The 22,773-nt window shown below is 28.1% G+C and overlaps 1 protein-coding gene across 2 annotated transcripts; it reads right to left on the bottom strand.

The window, feature by feature from the left end:
• Positions 1 to 4,027: 4,027 nt before the first annotated feature.
• LOC137830593 (carboxyl-terminal-processing peptidase 3, chloroplastic) lies at positions 4,028 to 9,392 on the bottom strand. 2 transcript variants are annotated; one of them, XM_068638031.1, is made up of 12 exons: positions 8,871 to 9,392; positions 7,800 to 7,881; positions 7,593 to 7,723; positions 7,271 to 7,357; positions 6,831 to 6,909; positions 6,415 to 6,503; positions 6,110 to 6,145; positions 5,839 to 5,958; positions 5,545 to 5,631; positions 5,287 to 5,436; positions 4,959 to 5,066; positions 4,028 to 4,469 (listed from the first exon to the last, which is right to left on the bottom strand). In XM_068638031.1, exons 1-12 carry the CDS (start codon positions 9,159 to 9,161, stop codon positions 4,215 to 4,217), a joined length of 1,515 nt encoding a protein of 504 aa, XP_068494132.1. In that variant the 5' UTR covers positions 9,162 to 9,392; the 3' UTR covers positions 4,028 to 4,214. The 2 variants fall into 2 exon arrangements, with proteins under 2 accessions (XP_068494132.1, XP_068494133.1); XM_068638032.1 differs by having other exon boundaries at positions 6,424 to 6,503.
• Between the last annotated feature and the right edge of the window lie 13,381 nt (positions 9,393 to 22,773).

Here is a 22,773-nt window from a genome sequence, read left to right as displayed (position 1 = left end):
TAATAACTGATTGATTTATGTACGGGATAAAATGTCTGTTTTTTTTATGAAGGATAAAATATCTCTTATTTTTTAATCAAGATTTTAGTACGGTTTCCAAAATTATTTTTCCAACGAATCCTAGTTGACAAAATAATTACATAAACCAAACCCTTTTAATAAAAAAATACTTTTAAAAACAGATGAGAACTCTCGATTTCTTTTATTTTAAATAATTAAAAAAATCAACATAATACTTTTTTTTTTCAAAATACACTAAGTATGAGTAATTTGTTTTATGTTATTATTATTATTATTATTTAATTTTTACAAATTGTTTAACATAGATATTAATGATATATATATCAAACTATAATTTAAGAATTTGATCGATAAAATATTGTTTTTGAAAAAATTACAAAAACAAACCAATGTCAAATTATTTACCAAAGTCGACCCATTATTTTATTTTTCCAATTCAAAATTCAATTTTAGGGAACCAAATTCTCAATTATTTGATGAATATTGAAAAAAAAAACATTGTGATGATATAAAGATGGAGAAAAAGAAAAAAAGAGAGCTAGATAAGAAAAATAGTTTAGACAAAAAGAAACAAAAGAAGAAGTGGTAAGAGAAAAATAAAATAAAAGAGGAGTTGAGAGAAAAGTAAATACTAAGAAAAAAAGTTGAGGGAAAAGGAAATTAAAAAAAAAATAGAAGAAAAGAGAAAATGAGAAACAAAAGAAGAAAAAGTGAAAAGCAACAAAATGTGAAAATAATAATAATAGTAAATAATATAACTATATCATAGATTTCTTAAAAAAGAAAATTACATATAAATTATATCACTTTTTTACTATATAAGACGAGGTGACCTTAATCACAAGGACTATGACACCTTAAAAAATCAAATAAATATCAAACATAATAATCATTTAAACAAGTAGTTACCTCTTAATCTGAAGTTATGATGAGCACTTAACCAAAGTTTATGTAAATAAAAAAAATTATTAAAATAGTAAATAGGTAAATATTTTAATGTGTACACAATTAATCTATTACCTAATTAATATCTCATCTAACTTAAATGTTAGGAATCTTTGTGACTCCAATATTAAAGTATACAACAAGATATAATCGCTTAAGAGGAAAAAAAATAAAATTCAATCTTAAAGAAAGTGACTTGATCTTTCTAGAAGAACTTTTGACAATAATTTATTATTATTTTTAATTGTAAATAAAATTAATTCAAATGCTCATTATATTTAATATATCTTTTACTTTATAATATTTTAATTATACCTGTTTGACTATCCTAATTTTTTTTTAATTTAACTATTTAAATATGATATAGTGACTTATAATTATACTTGTCATATGTTATAATAACTAAAATTTAACTATTTATGAATCCTCTAAATAACTTATTTGTAATATTTTATAATATTACACTTTTCCCAAAATTGTTATTATTTATTTTTTATTATAGTTCACTTTCTTCATAATTCTTAGCCGTGTGCACATCTTCTTCTTAATGGATCTCACATCGCAGCTTTCTGCAATGGAATATCGGTCATATAAAACAAGAAGGCAAAATTGATAACCCATTTCTTTTTTCAAACTGTTGTCTCTGTTTGATTACTCTTTTGGTCTATGCAGTTTACAAGACACATTACCCGCAATAAGTAGTTGAATTAACTTGGCACCATACCAACTTCTAATGGATTTATGACTTATCAGTGAAACTTATCCGTGTCGAACACACGTATTGGATATCAATATTTATACAATTGAAAAAAAAACCATCAATTATAATCCCAAAGAACCAGATTTCGTAAACAACATAGAGGAATAATCGTAGGACACGTATCGATAAAGTGTTTAATTCAAAAAATATTTATTAGATTTTTTATCATTCTAACACGATTTTATTACAGTTTTGAAAATGAGCAATACATCAATTTTCTAAAAACTAAAATTTATTATATAAATTTTTAATTTGATTATAAAGATAAGAAACACATTCTTTTGAACCGGTCATGAAAAATATTTTTCTATTAAAAAAACTAAAATATATCTATACACATAAATCTTTATTATCAATTTTTATAATTTATAATTATATAATATATAGTTCCGTATTTTCATATCTTACATTTCAATAATTATACATATATCATAACTGTATCGTATCTGTATTGATGTTTGTGTTAGTGCTAGATAATCATTCAAATTAAACCAAGTGATTCTGATATTTCTTGTTACATCTCTGAATAGCTACATTTATAACTCAGTCAACAAAGCAAATGATGCAAAAGAAAATGAAAATGCTATTAATCGTTTATTCTTAATTGCCAAATGAAACTGAACTTCTAGATTGATCTCTATACTAAGCAAAAGGGTATCTATATGCAAACCATAGACCAAGCCTTTTCCATCATAACATATCAGAATCGTTGCTGTGTCAAGGGTGCTTCAGCTGGGTTGAAAGAGATTTCCCACCAATTGCAATGAATTCAGAAAAGATAGCTTGCCTAGTAATCCCTTTCACATTCCCTTTTATTCTTTTTTCACTTCCAAGTAACCAACAGCACAAAAATGTTCATGAATCCAAACGTGTCACTCATCCAAGCCATGTGTGAAACTCAAGTGTAGTAGTGTAGGGTGTACCATAAGTGGAAGTTACCTGATTGTTCCTACATAGCTGTGATGTAAGGGTCTCTTTGAGGATGCCATGCCACCTTTCCCCAACTAGCTTTGATTGGGCTAGAAGGGTCTTCAAAGAAAGCCTTAACCAAAAAGGGATATCCAAAATGGTTCATGTTTAATGCACCATTTTACCAACTTAAATATCATGACCTTATGATGTAACAACTTTTCCCAAGTCCTATATAAGTACACCTTTTGGCTCCACCTTTGAACAATTCAGTGCCAATCAATATAAATCTCTTCTGTCTATTTAGTCATTTCATTAGTAACATAAAGATTTTATTTTTGTTCTGTTGAAATGGCTCCTTTTGGTAGATTCACTGCTGAAGTTTTGATAGCATTGATGATTTTGGGTATGTTTTGTGTAACCAACATTGTGGCACAGGATTCAGAGATTGCTCCTACTGGGCAATTGGAGGCTGGAGCTGGGTTTGCTTTGCCTGTCTCAAAGGTGATCATGTGTTCTTCTGTGCTGGCATCTCTTGTGGCATTTATGTTGCAGTAAATTGGAAGACACTGGGTCTGGAATTTGTCACTTTCTGGAGTTAATCTTACTTTGTTTGTTGATTAAAATTGATATGTTTATATTTACTTTATGCTTCCTTGTTGAAAATGGTACTGTTTTTGTTGGAATTTTGTAAGATTAGCTTTATGATGAGCTACAGCTACAGCATGTACTTTCTACTCAGCTATTGGTGTGAGCTGATACATAAATGTAATTGAAGTTCCTTGTAATTGATGAGTTTTGTTGTTTCAATTTATCAAATTCTTCAAAAGTCACTCTCTTGTAGCATCTTGCTTTCAAGAAATAACTTGATAAGTAATCAAACCCAACATTAAATTTGAATCTTCAATTTTAAAAAGTTATGTAGTTAGACTTCTGAGGATGATAATGACAATAATTAGTTATTAATAAAAATAACAAAAGTAACTTTCTTTTCAACTAAAAATTAAATGTACACATTTTTTCTTTGGGTTTTGAAAATAAATGTAAAGGTGTCTTAGAAGTCAAAAAAATATTTTAACTTCATTTTTAATAGGTTTTGCTTTTAAAATTAAATTTGAAAATTAAATCTGGCAGCCAACTCTCAAGACCTAAGTTGTTGAGTCAAAGGGTTTTTTAATCAACAAAACATTTAATAAGATGTTGACACACCATTATTAAAATAATATTCTATTAAATTAAACTAATTTTTAATAATTCAAAGTTAAAAAGTATATATTTTTTATATTTTGATTTATATTTTTGATTATGTATAAAAAATATTTTTTTCTATAATATTTCACACTTTTAGAAGTCCCTGTAATGAGATACTTGCTAGATTAGACATGCTTCAAGTACGAGGTAAATTTTCTACTATTCTATTGAATTGTATATACAATCTGTTCCACTATTTTGTATACCTTGGCGATCCCAATGTAACATTGTACAAATTGATGAATTTGGTAACAGCAGCACTAAGCTACCCTTTCTTTCAACTGTTAAACATTGAAAAGAAAGTGTGATATAAAGAAAATGCAGTTGTTCAAGAAGCAGTCCCCTTGGACTCCTCCATGTCCAATGCATGCTCTGCTACCATTATGCATGAATCTGCTTCTAGAGATGAAACTGAGGCTTTGTCTTTGGTTGAACTTGAAATCTCCTTGGCTGAATTGAGCATTTCTGTTGTGCATTGCACATCTGGTGTTATTCCAACCTGATCTATGTCATGAAGGGCTGGTGATAGATATTTTGCCACTGTAACAAAGAGGGCTGATCCATCATGAAGCTCAGTGACACTCTGAAATTAGAATGATATATTCCCAATTAGACAAGGCATGTCAAAAAGTAGCTCAATGTACTTCTAAATTGATTTTGATAGAAAAACAAACACAACATAGATATAGTTCCTTAAGTACTTTTGGTGTTTTCTACTTAGAACTGTTTCAGCTTGAAAATCTAATCTGACCTTTTAATACAATAGATATTGAAGTGAAACTCTAATTTCAATTAGAAAACAAGTACTATAACAATTAGCACCATGGTCTTTGACTATGCATTGTTTCAAAGAATTCAGGGTTAACATTTGTATGGTCATGGCTTTTTACAAGTGAAAAAGACTCTAATATGAAGATTTGGAGTAATTTGTCCACTTTATGAATACAAATCAGTAACTCTTGTTTCATGCTTTGGCTTGTGGCAATCTTGTTTAGAAGAGATTTGAATACTTCAGATCAGACATCCTTCTATGATTAACTTATATGTAAACTATATAAACGAATAATAGTACCTGAATCTTTCCTTTACCAAATGTTTTGCGCCCCACAAGAATAGCTCGACCGTTATCATGTAATGCCCCAGCTAAAATCTCACTGGCACTTGCACTTCCCTCATTGACCTGTTAAGGATACAAAAATTTCAGTTCATTAAACTAGTTATCTCAGGAAAGGAAATTATAATGCTCAAGAAAAACCAAGATGTGTCTAGCTTATGTTTTGAAACAAAGGATACAAGTTGAGTGTATATTTATAGGCAAATAGCATCAATTACTGAAGTTACTATTTTGTAGCATACACAAAGATTGTAGAATTAAAAGGGCATAGTCAATTAGTACTCACAATCACCACAAGTGGATCATGTGTTATAGCATGTCCATTGACCATATTAATCGGTAACATGTTCCCGTCTCTATCGATTGTGTTTACTAGAGTCTCATCTCCATCTAGCCACATCTGTGCAACATCAAGGCCAGCTTTTACCAAGCCACCCTGCAACAAAATTTTAGGAAAAAAGAGGAAAACACTTCCAAGTTACTTTGTTCCAGAGGCAAGAAAACAACACTATGCGTGGAAGATTCTATCAAATTAGTATATTACAGGATTGTTGCGTAGATCTAGTATGTATGAGTGTACTCCTTGATTTTCCAATTCCTGAATGGCATTCCTCATGTCTTCAGCAGCAGTCTGTCAATATGGAACAAGAAGAGTATGTATGATGAAGAACAAGTTGGTATTTGGTTTAGATATTTTCTCTATTAACTATTTGGTTTGGTTCAGTTTTTGCACAAATAATTTGAAAAAACAAAAAGTAATGGCTTAGAACAAGGTTGTTCATTAACACATACTAGATACAAAATTGAGATTTTATTTGATAGTTGATTCTTTGCTAACCTGAGAGAAAGCTGACAATTTCACATAGCCTGTTTTCGTGAGATTACCATCTGGGGATCTATGAGGGATGATAGCACTTGATATCGGAGAGAGCTTGATTAACTCCCTAGGAAGTTTGACCTTCAATTATATTAGATGAGAAATAATTCAAAATGCTGTGAAGTTAAGTTCAATTAAAAGTGAAAGTGCTTGCTAGTTCAATCAAACTAAAATTGAAGAAACGAGTAAACATTTGAGGTATCATACATAATCACTAAAATGTCAACATTACCTCTCGGATACAAGACCCTGTCCCTGAGTCTTTAACCTGTAGAAGAAACTGCTAAGTTAGTTTCTAGAAAGCTTGTGAAAAATTAAAGGGTTAAGCTATTTCCTAATGCACTCTCATGTACTGTTTTTTTAACGAATAAAGGTTGTGATCACCCCCACACTCAGGAAGAAAAAATGATAGTTGAAAATTGAACTCTATCCAGCAATCAACAGCATCCATTGTTTCAAAGTTAGTCCATGATAATTTGTCAGAGGCATAGCTCACTAGTTCAAATAAGGCTTATATTAAGGAAGTATGATAGTTACATGATGAACCTTTACTGTCACAGTGGTTCCAGCATTCCCTCTCAGCCTTTGTGCTGCAGTTTCACTGTCAATGCCATCAAGCCTCTCACCTGCACAATCCAATTATTTTCAAACAAAGAGAATCACACACACACCTGCTTCACCTCAGAGATTAAATCTTTATATCCTAATAAGATCTGACAGTGACACCAGCTGAAAATTTATGAAGCATGCAAAGCAGAAAATTGTTTGAGGACTCGAGGAAGATATGATATTTTCCACGATACTTTTTCTACATCAATTCAATCTATTCAGTATTAAGCATGCAAACTCTAGCACCTTTGAAACAGTCATATAATGGTTTTCAATGATAAACTAAAAACTAGATGCTAATAGCTTCATAAGCAAGAAGAAAAATATAGATACATGATCAATACCATTTATCTCAATCAATTCATCTCCTTGATGTATACCAGCACGAGCAGCTGGACTGCCATCTATGCAAGACAAGACAATCTGTGATTTCAATTAAAATAAGTAATTAGGAAAATCAATACATGTTCATTACATGACTGATATATAGTTCTTGTTGCTGACAATAACCTTTAGAGTTTAATTTTGTTATACCCCCAATATAGAGATTTTTATATTCTCAATGAATTAAAAATCATCCAAAATATGAGTTCTCAGTTACTTATTGCAGAAGTGAATAATTGCCAATTATATGACAATGCAAAAACCTTTATACTACCAATATAGGTCCAATTAAACTATATTTTCAAATGGGAAATTGAAATTAAAAAAATTTCAAAAGGGCAGGGATCAATATCATAATTAAATGAACAATTAGCATAAAATTTCTTTGCTAGTCACTGACCAAGTGCCCTGTTCTTGGTTCAACATTTATGAAGAGGCCAACTCCTTGTAAGTTCCCCTCACTTCCAATTCTAAACCCTTGGTATTCCTGTAAGTAGAAACCACTGTTAAAAGCTAACAACTAAATAAGACTTCTAAATAGTCTTGTTGATTTGTGAATACAACTGTTAGAATATAGACTATTTCATAGGAAGCAACACACTAAAATAGGCAAAATAAATTACTATAAATTGGACCTATGATCATCTTTCTAGTTACTACTTTTTCTATTGAACAAAAAAGGTATCTTAAGAATCATGAAAGTGGAATAATAGTTGAAATACCTTTGGGCTAATAATTCGAGTGAAAGGATCTCCAAGGGTAGAAAGCATTCCACGGATTTTTGTGTATGCAGCATCAGCTGAGTTCAGGGGAAACATTTCCACCATGGTTTGCTGCAACTTCAAGTCCCAATCTATAAAAAAAGTCTGTTATTATTGATCCATGCAAATAATAACATATGAAGGAAAAGGTAAAGTGATGAGAAATACCTTGATGATTAAATGTAGGATCAACAAATGTTTCTCGAATTAAACCCCATGCCTCCACAAGAGTTCTTTGAACTGCATTTACCTACCAAACAAACCTTTTTTCCACTCAGCAGTGTTCATGTTAAAGTTATGAACAACTCTACAATTATCAGTTAGTCTGCTGCTAAAAGCTCAATACTATCACTTAACTAATAATTGCAAACTATAGGCTTTTCATCTAAAAATAATTTATATTTATCACTTTATATCAATTTCTAGATAAAAATAAAGTCAAATAAAATAGCATTTAGACTTTACTAACCAAACAAATATTTTCAAAATATTAATTAAATAATTAATAATACAAATTTTCATGAAAAAGTACATTTTAAATAAGTTAAAAATCATAAGAATTAATAAATAATAAAATTAATTCGGTAGATTTTCTACTTTCATGATCATATTTTTTTTAAGAGAAAACAATACTGTATCACTTCTATAAAGAGATTTCACATTGTATTGAATAGAAAAATTAATAAATATTTTTTTAATAATAATTACCTTATAAGTTATAGTTATCATTATTTTTAATTTTTTTACATTAAAATAGATACAAATTTAGCACATTTAAAAAATAATTTATATATATATATATATATTCTTTCAAATTAAGAACATGCTTATTTTTTCTAAATTAATTTTTATAATTTGAAAAATATTCGTTTTAATATCTTTATGTCAAATATTGTGAATAGTTTTAACCAGATTACTAATAATTACAATTTTTTTACATAATAATATATCCTGATTTTCTATTATTTCAAGTTTGCATTCATTTCAAAATATACTCTAATAACATTTAAATTTAAATAAAAGACATTTAACAAAACGAAAAACTAAACATAAACTTAATTCAAGTTTTTCTAAATCTTTTGAACAATCAGTAGTGAAAAAAAGAGTCTGTTCATACCTTTTACAGCAATAGAAAAGTAGCTAATATATTTTTTTTTAAAAAGAGAAGAGATTATTATAACAGGTATATAATAAAAAAAATATAACAAATGAAAAAATAGAGAGAGAGAGTGAAATGACCTCAGGTGCCCGTGAAACGGGAAAAGCAACGGTGAGGGACTCCGCGAGCGCCGCGGGGGAGTGGCTGAACACAGAGCACAAAAGCGCGGCGGAAACGCCAAACCCGAACGCGCTTTTCCCCGCAGACTCAATCCACCTCTCACTTCCACCGCACTTGGCCTTGAACTTCTTCTCCTCACACGTCCACGCCGGAAACCACAACCTAGGCGGAAACAAAACTTTCCAAGTGGGTTTTCCTAGTTTTGGCGGAAGCGTGGCTCTGACGTCGAATTTCTGACAAAGATTTTTCATCTTCCTTTCCTTAAAATTTGTTTGCAGGAATCCTTACGTTAGTAAGGAAGTGTTGGATCGGTGTTGGTGGTGACCGTTAAGTTGTGTTTGATGTGGTTTTCTAAGACTTGGGTGTGGGACCCGCTTGAATCTTCGTGGGTTGTGGCTATGGTTTGCTCCTAGATCCTCTGCGCATGCGTGTACGTATCTCAGTTTCACAAAATAAACTCTTTCTTCTTCTTATTTTATTATGAGACTCCACGTACACACTTCTTGACTCTTCTTCTTTGCTCTCACTCACTGTCATGTCTCAGAAGTATGAAAAATTAACTACTTTAGCTTTGAAGTATTTTTATTTAAATTTAATTGCTTTAATTTTGTTCAGTTTATATTTATTTACTTTGTGAAATAAGGTTAGATTCGGATTAAGTGTAAATTTATGGAATGATGTATTTAATAAAATAAAAATATAACATTAAAAAATGTATACATATATTGTAATTTATATTACATCAAATTATTGTATCTAAAATTAAAATTAAATTTATTAATGTAACTTAAATTTTAAAAATATTTTTTTTTTAGTTTTTAAAGGAGTCAAAATTATCTGTCTCTAAACTTAATATAAGATTGAGTTAAGAACAAAAATTAACTATTTAAAAATAAGTAACTTGTTTAATATTTATTTGTTGTCTTTTTATATATAAAAAGTGTAATTTAATATTGAAAATAATGTTATAATTTTATCATTTTATCACTTTTCGTTTATATATTTTTTTCTTAAATTTTTAATCACAGTAACTTATCGAACAATCAGGTAATTTATTATTATTTTATTTATAAAAAAGCAACACAAATAGATTTACAGTTACTTGTCTCCACTAAATAAGAAAGAACTTTCATAATGTAATAGTAAATAAAGATATGTTCATGAAGAGACACGATCACTTAAAGCCAACCAACATCAGATAAAGCAGATTCTGAGAATTATGTGGGAGGACATTTTTTTTAATGTAAAAAATATGGTTAGTTTTCCTAATGAGTATGCATATTAGTGATTAGTCAAATTAGATTATTAATAAACAAATTTGCAGTTATATTATTATAGTAATTTTAGGATAGGATCACATTTTATGTATAAAGTTAGATGTAAGTAGAAACATTAGGAAAAAGCTTTTTATATTAATTTGGTTAATCAATCTATGTTTTAATCTCAGTATTTTAGGTCATATTTAATAATTAATCAAATTAGATTATGTATATAGACTTTCTCGCAATCATTTTAGATTTAGGACTCTTTCGGATCCATTTCATTTGTAAAGTTAAATATATATAGAAATATTAGGCAAATTTAGTTAACCAATGTTTTAATCTCTATTTAATGTAATAAAGAATAGAAAATAAAAATATGTTCTTGAATTAGAGACATTCACTTAAGCAACCAAGATCAATAAGGACAAAGGGAAAAAATTATACATATAATGATAATCAATGATTATGCAGATAATGCAGATTGTGAAAATTATATTGGGAAGAAGATTTTTTTGTTAAAAGATTGTTAGTTTTAGTTGAATCAAGGTAAAAGGGAATTATAATATATGACAGTGTATATTTCAGGATTTTTTTTAAGGTGATTAGTCAAATTAGATTATCCAAATTATTGCACTGATTTTAGATAGGACCATATTATGTGTGTAAAGTTAAATGTATGTAAGAACATTCAGACAATTTTTGTTATGCTAATTTGGTTAACCAATCTATGTTTTAATCTCTAAATTTTAGGTCCTACTTAGTAATTAGTTAAATTAGATCATTCATATAGACTTCCTCAGTTATATTATTGCAATGATTTTAGAACTGTTAACCTGTTCCGAAGACCCCATTTCATGTGTAAAGTTAAATGTATGTAGGAACATCGAAGTTTTTTATGTCAATTTGATTAACCAATCTTTGTTTAAATCTCTGTATTTTAGGTCCTGCTCGATGATTAGTCAAATTATAATATTCTTATAAACTTTTTCAATTACATTATTGCAGTGATTTTAGGACTGTTAACACCTGTTTCAGGACCACATCATTTCATGTGTAAAGTTAAATGTATGTAGGAACATTAGGACGAAGTTTTTTATGTCAATTTGATTAACCAATCTTTGTTTTAATCTCTGTATTTTAGGTACGGTTTGATGATTAGTCAAATTGGAATATCTATATAGACTTTTTCAATTACATTATTGTAGTGATTTTAGGGTTGTTAACACATTTCAGGACCATATTTCACGTGTATTGGAAATATATACAAGTGTATAAAGACTTTCTCCCTCCAAATTACAAGCTAATTAGGTAGGGATCCACTAATCATAGATTTTATAATTATTAAATTAATTGCGTACAATATCGTACAATAATTGCATACAATAATTTGATCATTATTATTTTAACTTTAGGACATGACCACATTTCAGGTATAAAGTTAAATGTATGTAGGAACATTAAGACAAAGTTTTTATGCCAATTTGATTAACCAATCTATGTTTTAATATCTGTGTTTTAGGTACTACTTTGTAATTAGTCAAATTAGATTATTCACATAGACTTACTCAGTTACGTTATTGCAGTGATTTTAGGACTGTTAAACCTTGTTTTAGGACATTTCACATCTCATGTGTAAAGTTAAATGTATGTAGGAACATTAAGACAATTTTTTATGCCAATTTGGTTAAACAATCTATGTTTTAATCTGTGTTTTAGGTTATATTTGGTAATTAGTCAAATTAGATTATCCATATAGACTTTCTCAGTTACATTATTGCAGTGATTTTATGACTGTGAACACCTGTTTCAGAACCACATTTCTTGTGTAAAGTTAAATGTATGTAGGAACATTAAGACAAAGTTTTCTATGCCAATTTGGTTAACCAATATATGTTTTAATCTCTGTATTTTAGGTCCTGCTTAATGATTAGTCAAATTAGATTATCCATATAGATTTTCTCAATTACATTATTGCAAGTGATTTTAAGACTGTTAACATTTGTTTCTGGTTCACATTTCATGTGAACAGCTAAATGTATGTAGAAACATTAGGACAAAGTTTTTTATGCCAATTGGGTTAACCAATCTATCTTTTAATCTATGTATTTTAGGTCCTGATGATTAGTCAAATTAGATTATCCATATAGACTTTCTCAGTTACATTATTGCAGTGATTTTATGACTGTTAACATCTGATTCAGGACCACATTTCATGTATGTAGGAACATAAGAACAAAGTTTTTTATGCCAATTGGGTTAACCAATCTATCTTTTAATCTATGTATTTTAGGTCCTGATGATTAGTCAAATTAGATTATCCATATAGACTTTCTCAGTTACATTATTGCAGTGATTTTATGACTGTTAACATCTGATTCAGGACCACATTTCATGTATGTAGGAACATAAGAACAAAGTTTTTTATGCAAATTTGGTTAACCAATCTATGTTTTAAGCTTTGTATTGTAGGTTCTGCTTGGTGATTAGTCAAATTAGATTATCCATATAGACTTTCTCAGTTACATTATTGCAGTGATTTTAAGACTGTTAACACGTGTTTTTGGGTTCACATTTCATGTGTACAGTTAAATGTATGTAGAAACATTATGACAAAGTTTTTTATGCCAATTTGGTTAACCAATCTATGTTTTAATCTATGTATTTTAGGTTTTGTTTGGTAATTAGTCAAATTAGATTATCCATATAGACTTTCTCAGTTACCTTATTGTAGTTATTTTAGGACTGTTAACACCTATTTCGGGACCACATTTTATGTAGGTAGGAACATAAGGACAATGTCTTTTATACAAATTTAGTTAATCAATCTATGTTTTAATATCTGTATTTTAGGTCCTACTTGGTGATTAGTCAAATTATATTATCCATATAGACTTTCTTAGTTACATTATTACAATGATTTTAGAACGGTTAACACCATGTTTCATGTGTAAAGTTAAATGTATGTAGAAACATTAAGACAATGTTTTTTATGGCAATTTGGTTAACCAATCTATGTTTTAATCTATATATTTTAGGTCATGTTTGGTGATTAATCAAATTAAATTATCCATATAGACTTACAGTTATATTATTACAGTGATTTTAGAACTGCTAACACATATTTCCAAACTACATTCCATGTGTAAAGTTAAATGTATGTAAAAATATTAGGAAATTTTTTTTTATATTAATTTGGTTAATAATCTTTGTTTTAATATATCTTTTTTGATATACAAATCTTTTTTAATCCTAATGAATTAGATATGTCTAAAAAAATTTATATAAGAATTGAAGTATCTATGAAATGTTCTAATTTATTTATTTTATTCTTTAATGATAAAAAAAAACTTAAGCAACCTTTCATGATATAATATTAGCATTTTACGAACTTTTCTTATAATCATCATAAATAAAAAAAATACTTTTATACTAAATTTTGCATATGTGTGATTTCTTGAGTCAAAATATTTTTTTATGACCTAGTTATATATATATATATATATATATAAAATTAACTAATAAAATTATGTTTGAATGGTCACGATAGACTTAATTCGAACGGAAAATGAAATTGTAGTTAGAAAAAAAAATGACGAGACTCCAATCCTTAATTTTTGATAAAATTGTAAAGATAACTATAATCACTAAATTAGATACTAGTTTAAAGATTAAAAAATTATTAGTATTTTTTAAAGTAATTTATATTATTAATATAAATTTATAAAATGATTTTTATATTGATATTTAATCATTATCTACTAATATTTTAGATTCTAAATTAATCTCTAAAAAAATTAATAGAGACTAACTTATTATTAGTATTTAAAGTAATTTATATTATTAATATAAATTTATAAAATGATTTTTATATTGGTATGTAATCATTAACTACAAAATATTTTAGATTCTAAATTAGCCTCTACAAGACTAATAGAGACTAACTTATAATATAAAGTAGTAAATAGCTAAAATGGTTAAATATCAATTTAAAAACTATTTTATTAATTTTTATTATTAATATAAACTAATTTAGATATAATACTTGTTTAGTTTATAAAATAGTATCTAATTTAGTCGTAACTGATTATTTTAAATTAGTTTCTAAAATTAATTTTTATTTAAAGACTTTTCTAATTTAAAATATAATTATTTTAAATTGTAGGATTTAGTTTTAGATTAACTAATTTAAAATATAATTATTTTGAATTGTATAATTTATAATATAATTTAAAAGATGATTATTTTAAATTAAATAATTTAAAATATATTTTTAAATTATTTAATTTAAAATATATTTGTAAATTTGAAAATGTCATGGTTACGTATTCTGGAATTAGGTATCATTTCTTATACTATGGTGTAAGAGAAAAAAAGTGTGGAGTATAGAAGAAAAAACCTAAATTTTATGAGAGTGCACTACGAAAAAGCCTTCCAAAACATGTGAAGGGCAGTGAGGCCCAATTCATTTCCTCGCCTCGCTAATGTACACACAAGCAAGTCATTTGGGCCTCTTTTTGATCCAATCTTAGGTATAATACTAAGGTATTTCTTTCTGCACCCCTACATTTTTCTTCATGCACCCATATATCTTTGAAATACCAGAATTATTCTTGATAATTTTGGGTGATTCCAGAATAAGAGTTTAAGAAATCAGAATAGAATGATATTTTCTGAAACACCCATAATTTTCTTTGCAACTAAAAGAAATTGAATAGCAAATACATAGTTTAAAAATACCAAATAATTTTTCCATATTTGGATAAAAACTATATCCCATAACTTCAACATCTTTCACTATTTACAGATGTTCTTACTCAGAGTCAGAGAATATAGAACCAAATAAATTCCTCAGCATGATAAGTTATTGCAAGTAGCAAAATAAGTTAACATTTCCACAGCCAAATTCCTTTAGCAATGCAAAGTGTATAAACAGTATCCCATGAAAATGGATGAAGTGATGCAGATATTTAGGCAGAAGCATCATACACCATATCAAAGTGGGGACATATGTTTCCTATCAAGAACAAAGAAAGTAACCCCACAGAATTACCAGATCTTGTAACTACTTTTCATACTCTCTTCCCATGGTATACCCTTATTTCATGGAGTCAAATATAATCACACAGGATTTATGCTTGCATAGTTATAGTTAAATCAACTTCTTTTCACCCCTACTTCCAACCCTATAAAAATTTCACTCTCCCTAAAACACATCACAATCACAATCACAGGATTATTGGCTTTAGTCACATTCCCCATATGCCCATTGCACGTCAATTAATACCACTGAAAATCTATTATAGGACGTCTCTAGGACGTCTCGCAAGAAATGTATATTTAAAGTATCATTGATATCGACTTCTAAACAATATAAGACTATAAAACATATTGAACACGGAGCAACCACAATGAATAAAAAACTAATGTGATATGGAGGACATAATCATAATTCACCGATGTTACATCATTTAAGATAAAAAATGTATATTTAACGAACCAAAACATGAATCCGTTTCTATCTAACGAACAACCACAGTAAATCTAAGAAGTAATGTGATATGGAGTACATACTTATAATCCCCCAATGCTAAGCCATTTAAGGTAAGAAATTCTCCACATCCCAAATCAGCATTTATGGTTGTCATTAAAGGTGTGGAACATAAATTCCCTAGACATCCTAGTAAGAAGCAGTTGATGTCAGGGATTGTGATTGAAATGAAACAAGTAGCAATTGTGGGTTTTAAATTCATGGCTTTAGGATTGGAACAACACCAGAAAACAAGGCCCTTGTAAATGTCACAAATTTTGTGTAAGTCATTCAATGGGGACTAATATAAAGCTACATGTTCAATCCACTTTCCATCATAGGGGGAGAAAAAGTTGAGGCTTTGATTGGTGCTCAAAGATTTATTGAAAGGGTATGGGAAAGAGGGAGATAAAAGCAAAAGCCAGAGAAAAAAGGGGTTCATCCATTCAAGAAGCCATAGCATTGGACAAAGGACAAAGATTATATATCTATATGGTGAAAAGTGTGTATGTACCTTTGTTATTCATCTGTTATCATAATACATAGCATCTGATGTTATCAAAAAGAATATGAAGGGTTGTATGATGAAATGATGGTACGTATAAGAGGTACACAGATTTTGTTGCTGCTCAATCATATACTGCATTGTCCTTGCCATTTGTATTGTAAGGTTCCAAAGCAAAAATCTCTTAAAACAAACCTATTTTCACTTTATAGGGAAGAGGAGGGACCCCCCCACTCTCTATTGTTCACACCCTTTTGGAATCACCTTCCATAACTCCAACATAAATCAACTTAAACAAATTATCATCAAAATAAATAAGAGATAACACAACTGAGTACTTTAGGATAAAGAGTTTAAGCTTAAAAAATCTCATAAATTATTTATTATCACTGCAATAAAATCATGAAATAGAAATCAATTTGTAAAAATCAAAATAATTAGTTGCAATAGTAACTAAATTAGAGACCATTTTAGAAACTAAAAAGAAATTCGGTTTCTAAATTAGTTTCTATTATTTTTTATTATTGTTAAATAGTTTCTAAATTGGTATCTAATTAGCAACTAAGGTGTTTGCTACCAAATTTAGAAACTAAATAATTGGTAGTTAAAATCTTAGTTGCTAATTAGATACCAATTTAGAAACTATTTAACAATAATAGAAAATAATAGAAACTAATTTAAATTTTATTTTTTTTAGTTTTTAAAATGATCTCTATTTTAGTTCTTATTGTAACTAATTATTTTGATGTCTAAAAATTGGTTTCTATTTTAAGATTTTTTTCTAGTATACTAGGTCTATAACCCTTCCTTTATGTTAAAAGATCGTATATCTTGAATATACAATTTGTGGTACTGAATATTTTACAGGTGGTTAAATTGTGGGTCACTTGATTTTTAGATAGATTTTTAATTATAAAATTTACGAGTCTAACTCGATTTTAAAATAATGAGATGTCAATAAGTCTAATGAAAGGTCAAATTATTAGGAACTTTTAATAAATAAAAATAATATTTTGACACAAATAATGTATTCATAATTAATAGTTTTAAGAAATAAAGACACTCATAATTACTTCAAACGTTGATTCAAATATTAATGAGAATAACACTTATATAAACGTAGAGAGATGAAAATGTAGAAATTATTTTAATAAATTTATGTTTAACTCAATATTAAAATTTGTTTGTAAAGTAAGATTTAGACTTATTTATAACTGTGTGAGTAATTATATCACTAATTTATGTAAGATCTTTAATTAACACACTTCATTACATAGAAAAATGAATATTTTTTAAAGATAAGTGAATGATCTAATAAGAGTCTGATAGTAGTGATATAATAATTTCATTAACTTTCACTAAAAGAAAGAGTTATGAATGAGAGATAAGTGTAAAGAAATGAAATGGAAAGATTAGAGTTATGTAATAAAGACTTGAGATTAACCTAACTAAAGTGGTAGAATGGCTTTGGAAATCAGCTGACAAAGTAGAGTGAGGAAGTGAGGAATAAGATGTAGATTGAGTTGAGGAGTGACAGACATAGGTTTGGTGGTAACATGAAATGAAAACAAACATCAACTCAAATATCTTTATGAACAAAAAGACAAGAGAGTGACAAACTTTTTCTGCCCCACAATTTTTGTCACATGCATCAAGGCCTTCGTATTATCCAGGTCGATATCAAACTCATGCATATTCAATCATTTTTTTTAAATTTATATAATTATAGATAATCTGTAGTCATGGCTTCAAATTTCAACATTTTAGAGAGAAAAATTATACAAAGTAATTAGGAACACAAACTAGAAACCTCATGCTAACATAGCATGCATGTACTTTTGCTTGCATATTTTATTACAACATCATCATAACACCAAATGACCCAGCTAGGAGAAAGAGAATTCAAGCATTACTTTACTTTTGGGTATATGTCTTTTTCTTGTAAACCCCTTTCATTCAGTCAAGAACGAATCTTACCATTTTGGTTATCTTAAGTATCAGTTACTAGATGCTTCTAGTATGTTAATTTTATTATAGGAAATATTTGAATTGGGTTTGTAAGTGATGTTTGGGGACATAGAAATAAATGAATTTTTAAAAGTAGAGTGATTGATCTTTCTGAAATTTTTTTCTCAGTACAATTAAATGTTTGGTCTTGGATTTCATAAAAAATGTTTTATGTGGGCTTTTCCTTCTTGGATTGGTATCTAGAACTCTTGATATGTACTATGCATTCGATTTAAAGTTTTTAATGTTTTTTAGGTTGATTGGGCTGGTCTTTGGTGTCTTTGAGGGGTGCTAGTTTTTATGGTGGCTTTGGATGATAGGGTATTTTAGCTAATATTGTTTATGTAGGTAGTTGATGACAAAATTGTGGATTTTGTTTTGTCTAAAGAGAGGTGTGTTTGTTCATTTGTTCTATATAAGAGTTAAATCACTATTCAAGTGAGTCATATTTATTTATTTTTTTTGTCGAAAAAAAGTATTAGTTATTTTATATTTTAAAGTTGATAGTTAAAATTTTAGTAACTAATGAGATACAATTTAAAATTTAATTTATAAATATTTATCAGCAATAAAAATTATTTTAGATACTAATAATTTTTTAAGTTTATAAAATAATGTTTAATTTAATTAATATAGTAAAAAATTATTTTTTATTTAATAATTTTTAGTAAAATGACGTGATTAGGTAACATTGTGGTTAGAAGCTTTAAAATCATGAAAATGTTAAGTATAATATTTTTTATACTTCTATGTTTCTTTTGATGGGAAAAACGTACGCAGGAGAACACACAATCACAAATCAACTGCAGAAAATAACAACACATGATTTAACGTGGTTCGGTCGCCAACTGCAACCTACATCCACACGGACAACTATTAGGTTTTTATTATATCATGTTGCACACCAATTACAAGTACAATGATGTCTTTAAATAGAGATAATAAAGGGACACAATGATTAAGCCACATACTAAAACATGGTGTCTACTCAGCCCAACCCAATTGGTCCTGGCTTCATACCCAACATCTTTTTACCATATCATAATAATTTATAAAATGTATTCTCAACAAAGAATAAAATTGAATTATAATATATAAATGAGATATAATCCTTATTTAATAAATTAGTTTTTTGAAATTAAATTAAATATAAATTTTGTTAATAAGATAATAGGAGATTGATTTAGAATTTATTCTAATAAAGTTATTTAGAGACCACCTTTATAAAAATAAGGTTAAATTAATTATAAATCTACTTCCTAAAATATTAATGATTAGTGTGTAGTTGTAAATGGGTTATCTTGATAAGTGTGTAGTGGTAAATGTTTCATTCCTTGACTATATAATATTAGTATCGTTATCAATGGCTTCGGACACTATGCAACTGCATTGCAGCTACCTCGGAAAAATTTATCTGTTATTTATTGTAATATCATGAAGAATCTTGATGAAACAGTGACTGCAACAGGAATTTAAATTCTTTTCATCAATAATTAACAAACATTGGTAAGAAATGTTATACATCTTTTCTGCACAATCAAACCTCATAATCTGAAAAAAGCAGTGGAAGTGATATTTTGGAGAATAAATTCAGAGAACCTTGAGGGAGAAGCACTTTTTTTTACCAGAAAAAAATAAATAAATTATAGAGATATTTTAGAATACCTTAATCCTTATACTTGCGACAGAGATTCAAAACAAAATACCAAACCAAAACTATTATTGTCCCACTTAATTTTTTTATTTTTTTTATAGATTTCACATAAATCAACAACTCTAAACACCAATAAAAATAAAAAAACTAATTAAACAAACTTTAAAAAAAAATTGCACTATAATAAAAAAATTATAGAATCTATCATCTAATTTTTAAAAATCTTCTAATTTCTATATCTTTACAATTTACTTACTACTATCTACAAGTAACTCCATATCTAATTTACAACCTTCACACTCCAATCATCTTAAAATTTAAAAAGTGATATGAAGAAAGCTATTACTTATATGAAGGGATAGCAAAATATTGCAAGTGGGTAGCCTAAAACATGAATTAGAGGACAAAAAGTGTGGTCTTTATTTGTATTGTCCCTACTTTAGATGTAGTTGATATATAGCTTTTCTGATATGCTTATCTTATCTTTTTACTTTGTTTAGGGTTTAAAATGTGCAGTGTAATTCAGGTAGCAGGTTGGTCTTGTTGCACATTTCTTCATAAATAAAAGATGTTTAAGACTATGTAGCTAGGGTAAGATGATGACAGCTAAAGTGTAGACAAAATTATTTTGGCATAATTTGATTGCAAAATTAACCACTCTTAGCCTACAAGTATTCGCATGATTTGGGCATATTTACACTTTGAAAATTATTTCACTTATAATTGAAATGTAATTTAATTTTCCAAACTGATTACTTAAATATTACTGATTACTGAATAAAGAGAAACTCAATACCTCTTTTACTTTTACATTTGCCCAAACTGATTACTCAATAAAGAGAAACTCAATACCTCTTTTACTTTTACATTTGTGCAAACTGCAGATAAGACATAATAAAAACATAAAGATTTTATATACAGTTAATAATTTTTTTTATCAATAATAATAAATAAATAAATATTCAATTCATATATATAACAAAACACTGTAGCATACTATCAATAAATATTGTTTCAACAATATCGTTTCATCCAAAGGCATTGTTATACTGTATAACTAATTTGCATAATCATTCCTGCAAAATCAGCACATATATCTCTTTATCCTAAAGATATAACCAAACAACATAGAAGATTGATTATGTATTACATTTTAAATAAATGAGTTTCATCTTTGTTCAAAACTATTTATCACTTTTTATTTCACAGATTCTCCTAATAAAAAAACATAATTTGTAACTTGATGTAAGCTAAGGTTTGGTCTTAGATTTCTGCAAAATTCCGATCTACGTCGGTTTCCTTTTCCAGTTGGTGTTTAGAACCTTTGGTTTGTAGGACTGGTTGCCTGAAGTATTTTGAGTTTTTAGTATAAATAATGTTTATGCTTGTTGGTCTGGTGATTACTGGTAGATGCTGGGCTTTGTATGTATAAGGTTGATCCACCTGAAGTGGTTCGCATTTATATATTTTTGCTGTTGATAAAAAAAACGTAGTCCCCATGATCTTTATTTGTATTGTTCTTTCATTGTCCGTACAACTCTTTCGTCATCATCTTCTATTTATTCATCGTATTTGCTCTTCTATCGTTTCCCTCCTTCTATATTTACTTCCACTAACATGCATTTTCATATTCCCAATCCATATTCCAAGCAACTTTTTTCGAGACTCTTGGCATCCTCCACATATAAAAATCTTACGAATCAATTTTGATTATATCTCTAGTTGAATCAAAATATAAAATTCTAAATTAAATTTGAATCTTACAAGAGAAGTCCATAGTGTCCATTTGTAACGTACACATGCACCCACTAAAATATTGAATTAAAAAAAGTTCTCTTTCAAACCAAATTTAAACATTGAGTGTGAATAGAAGATTATAGAACATTGTATTTCCTTTCAAAAGTGATTCTCATTATTTACCATTGCACGTTGATAGAAACCTCCACCCTACACCTTTTCTTCTCTTTTGGTATGAATAAATGTAAAAATGACATTTTCATTGTAGTTTTAACCTCAACTTTGGCTCACGATAACGACCCGAGAGACATCATAAGTAGAGAATTTTATCCAAGTAAATTCCCTACATAAAAAGAGACTTTTGTTTTATATCACTATGCAACATTTGTTTGTTTAGCTTTCCACCTTTCTTTTTCCATTAAAAAATTAAATTCGTTTAAGGTAAACATGAGGACCCCTTGTTGTTGTAATAAGATGGTGAAAGTGATCTTTTTTGAAAGGAAAAGTTCCTTGTTTTGTTTTTCTTGTATTTGAGAAAGATATGATGATGGTTGGAATTATTATTTTCACAAATTGTAGAGAAAGTGATGTTTTCTTTCCCTTTTGTAAATTTTGGTATTACAGAAAACAAGACTAGTCCCACCAAAGCAAAACATTCATCCAACAAAATAATGTGATTCACTAGGCATCAGTCAAAAGACGATCATGTCAAAAACTCCATCAAAATAATTAATTATCACCACCAATTACATTGCCAACTTAATTTCATTATGTCAAGGCTTCAACTATAGTTTCAATTTAGTTACCTTTTGATTATATTAATTTAATTGTGAAAGAACTCACAAAGGTGGAACTTCTTTTTAAAATAATGCTACACAGCTAAACATCTCTGTATCTGTCAACAAATAGATAACAGAAAAGTTAATTTATAATGGAATCTTTTGATGAGCATTAGAAAAAAACAAATAATAATACTTGTACAAGTTTTATTTTCATGTAATATTCAAAATATTTTTTAATATATAATCAATTCTTACTGCACCTATTACAGATAATGCTACTTTCTTTAAATCTATATATATGCCAATTGGAACTGTTTTTCTCATAGGTTTTTTTTAATCTAGATAGCTATAGTATTCCCATTTTATTTCATTTGTTACAGGACAAAAAA

Source organism: Phaseolus vulgaris, chromosome 7 (genome assembly GCF_000499845.2).
Source record: "Phaseolus vulgaris cultivar G19833 chromosome 7, P. vulgaris v2.0, whole genome shotgun sequence".
Taxonomy (NCBI): domain Eukaryota; kingdom Viridiplantae; phylum Streptophyta; class Magnoliopsida; order Fabales; family Fabaceae; genus Phaseolus; species Phaseolus vulgaris.
The sequence above is the reverse complement of the archived record's forward strand: the minus strand, read 5'-3'. Positions and strand labels throughout refer to the sequence as shown.

Excerpts from the sequence above, each read along its gene's own strand:
- LOC137830593 (XM_068638031.1), bottom strand. The coding sequence starts at position 9,161 with ATGAAAAATCTTTGTCAGAAATTCGACGTCAGAGCCACGCTTCCGCCA. Across the intron at positions 7,358-7,592 it reads CTCGAATTATTAGCCCAAAG|GAATACCAAGGGTTTAGAAT; the intron begins GTATTTCAACTA and ends TTCTACTTACAG. Across the intron at positions 5,959-6,109 it reads CAGGGTCTTGTATCCGAGAG|GTCAAACTTCCTAGGGAGTT; the intron begins GTAATGTTGACA and ends ATATAATTGAAG.